This window comes from Xenia sp. Carnegie-2017, unplaced genomic scaffold (genome assembly GCF_021976095.1).
Source record: "Xenia sp. Carnegie-2017 unplaced genomic scaffold, XeniaSp_v1 HiC_scaffold_3, whole genome shotgun sequence".
Lineage (NCBI taxonomy): Eukaryota > Metazoa > Cnidaria > Anthozoa > Malacalcyonacea > Xeniidae > Xenia > Xenia sp. Carnegie-2017.
In genome coordinates, this window is record NW_025813493.1 from 2105342 (window position 1) to 2108952 (window position 3611).

The 3611-nt window shown below is 33.3% G+C and overlaps 1 protein-coding gene across 1 annotated transcript in view; it reads right to left on the minus strand.

Moving 5' to 3' along the window:
• LOC124454844 (thyroxine 5-deiodinase-like) overlaps positions 1-3611 on the minus strand; it is a 4961-nt gene continuing 1350 nt past the window's right edge. The window contains exons 2-4 of the mRNA XM_047005593.1: positions 928-1224; positions 767-798; positions 1-282 (exon numbers count right to left, since the gene is read on the minus strand). Coding sequence (XP_046861549.1) covers positions 1-282; positions 767-798; positions 928-1224 — 611 coding nt within the window. The remainder of the gene's footprint in view (positions 283-766; positions 799-927; positions 1225-3611) is intronic.

Consider the following 3611-nt stretch of genomic DNA (forward strand, 5'->3'; position numbering starts at 1 on the left):
TTAGATTGTCCATCTTCTAAATGTGTTTTTCTCGCGATATGACTCTAGCCAGTCACGTGCTGCTTTCATTGATGAATTCATTGGTCCCTGTCCGCCCACGTATGCGACTTTACCATCTTCGATGGCGTAGAGTCTCTCAGGCAACGCTCCAAAGGCCACATTTGCATTGTCGTCCATTGTATCTACCATTATTTGACATTGAAGATTGAGTTCATGTAGCTTTTGCGCGGCTTTGCATCTTTCATATCGATTTCGATGCTTTCGTACTTTGATAAAGTTATTCTAAAATGAAGTGAAATTAGCTTCCTTCATGACTTTATCAAGAAATCTTAAGACATGTTTTCTCTACACAAAAGATTGTCAAATAATGAAAGGGACGATTCTTTTCAAACAACATCTTTGTTTTTGCCTAATGAAAGTATAGTTCAACAGAAGTTCACTATTTCTGCCTTTGAAAAGGTCCCATTTTATCAGTAAGATAAAAAAGCTATTATTATGTCAGCAGAACATATTGTCTGGCTATATAGCCTACTAAAATGTTATGAGTGTTTGCAAAAGATTTTTACCTGATGAAATTTATATGCTTCGTTATTATTATTATGGTTATACAAAGAATGTTTTAGAAATCACGAAATTGCTGCAGCCGTTTAATTTCTCTTTCATGTTATACTGCAAAAACTCTTCTTCAAAATGAATAACGTAGCTATAATATAACTCTACGATTTTCATCAATTCAAAATTATGTTGAAGAAATAAAAGAATTTACCTTGAAAGACCATCCATCAATTGGATGAGCTTCTTCAATATATACAACGACAAAAGTATGGATATGTTTAAGGAGCCAGTATTGAAAGACATATAATTGTATTACGTATTGTATACAAAAATGAATCAGAAATAAGTTTCAAAAGTCTTGAGCTAGAACACCAAATTCTTTGAGTTTATTCATAAACACTGGGCAACTACAACTGCCAAAGTACACGACTAATGCTCTCTCAGCTTGAAGTAAATCAAGTAAACGCACACATTTCTTTCCATCGGGTGTTACCAAGGGAACATTTTGTGCCTCCAGTCCGTTTCGCATTTCCTTTGTAATATCGACAACTCTTGATTTCCAAACTGACTTAAACATTTCCCATCCAAGAAATGTTTCCCAGTAGTTGGTTTTAGGGATATTTAATCCCGTCACTTTTCTCATACCATTCTCGAGCACAAACCCTAAACCTTATGTGAACTTGTAAAAGCAATTTGATCTACCGTTACTAGCTTGACCATTGTTCTGCAAGGTCTAAATTTTAGGCCCCCTTTACAGAGCTTACAAGCTTTTTACTTCTGCTATCTGTATATTTAGTTTATAAAATTTTACATCTGTAAGGTTTGTAAATTTTAGCTTGAGCTTATTTGCCTTCATTACAGGAAAAAATGACCGAAGAAACGAATGATTGCTATGGTTAAGGCGTGACATATAAACAACGTAGGTTTCTCACCTGGAATATAATAAAATATGCTACAAATAGCAAAAATGACTGTTACTTCAACCGTAACCCAACATTTAAATGCGATCCTGTACATGCTTTCACCTTTCATGTCTGTCTTGCTTGAAGTCTATGTGACTGGGAAGATTTCGATTCATTCATTTAGTGTATTTGAAAGTTCTTAATTTGCATTTTCATTCTTTTACGGTATAAGAATTTTATTCTTTTACTGTATAAAATCAAGGGAAAATATTTCCTGTTCTCTGTTTTCATGGGACATTTCAAATTTCAGGAATAACTGAATACCCATGAATAACGGACCATAAACCAGAAATTTTCTCTCACAAAAAATTTCCATGCCTAATCCTTGAAAGAAAAGTAAAATGTATGCGAGACATGTTTTGAAAATTTCGTGCAAAGAAATCATGTCATAGCAAAAAAACATGTAATAAACTTTAATATTCAATGCAATGACGTAGATACGATAGTGTTAATCACGCTCGTAAAATGACCACTATTGTGTTTGATAGTTTCATCCGTGCCAGCAAATGTTTGTAACGATGGAAAACATCAAGGAAGAAAATTCAGTACGTTCTTTACTCTATATAGGCATAGACGTTTTAAAGCATTTTTATATTCAATGAATGCAATCGAACTTACCGTAAAAGGACACCCTTGAGACCAAGACTTGGTGTTCTTTTGTCGGAGGTGTCAGCTTATGAGATGTTTGTTACTTTTTACATAATTATAAAATTTTTTTTAAATATGACTGTTTTTACAATGTTTTGAAATATGATTATATGCTTGATAACGACTGAAAAGTCCAACATCTGTACAGTGAAACGTTTGAGTCCATAGACGTTATCATATAACAAATTCATCATGTATATTGTCATTGTACAGACACAATGCTTAAAGTTCACATGACATGAAAAAATTTTCTTTGAGGAACATAAATGCGCAAACCTGGAGAAGAAACTATAGTGGTTCATGAAGAAAAATGAAGGAGACGAAGGAATTTACATGCATTACAAAACAACATCTATTTATATACCATAATATGTCAATTAGTTGGGATAATTACTAATTTGACTGAAAATAGATCAAGTGCAACCGCTTACAACAGTTTATAATGTTGTTTGTGAAAGTTGTTTTGGTATTCACCTCCGCTAAGGAAAGGTCGTAAATGTGTCTTCACATACAAGAGGTCTTGGCTTTTGAGAAGTGTCTAAGTTTCTTGACTGTATACGATTTTTTTCATACTGTATCAACCCTAAATATGGTTTTCAATTATTATTTGGTATATTTATGAATATATAAAAAATTTTTATTCAAGTTGTGTGTTTCTTAGTCAAATGATTTTCGACAGATGGGAGTAGAACTATTACATTAAAAATCAGCCGGTATAAAGACGGTGGAGGTAGTAGGAGAATAGAAGTAAAACATTAGTGATCGAACAGTATAAAGCTAGGACCATAGAGGTAAGAGAATACGAGTAAAACATTAGTGATCGAACAGTATAAAGCTAGGACCATGGACGTTAGGCTCATCTTTGCTCTCATTTCCCTCAGTTTTACGATTATCGTAAATTTTTCAAACTAATAGTTCATTTTCATTCAGTTAAATTCACTTTATATCCTCGATAAAAAGCAACTTTTAAATTTATGTATAGTGATTATGAATATTTTAATTAGGGATTGTGCTTAACTCTCAATTAGAATAATATCAATAGGTAAATTGAAGACTTGTTAATAGTATTTTGTCTTTTTAAAATTAAATCCATATGTACGCCAAACGTACCTTTTTTCTTAATCTGCCCGTACTCGCACGGTCAGCGGCTAATCACTACGTAAAATGTGGTTGTATCTAACATCTTTTAGTAACATCGGGCATCGCATAATAAGGCCTGTTTCAAGCGTTGAATTTTGCGTTTTCTCGAATACAATTTGGCGCTCGCTTTTTGCTCACAACAAAGTCTGGAACACGATAAAGGAAAGGCGTCGATAACAGTTTGTGTAAAATGGTCACTTGGTCAATTCCTGCGTTTATTGCCAGAAATATTGTACTTTGTTGACATCTAGCTTTTTCAACTTGAGTAGTGTATCATGCTCTTAAAACAGAACATTCAGACAATTT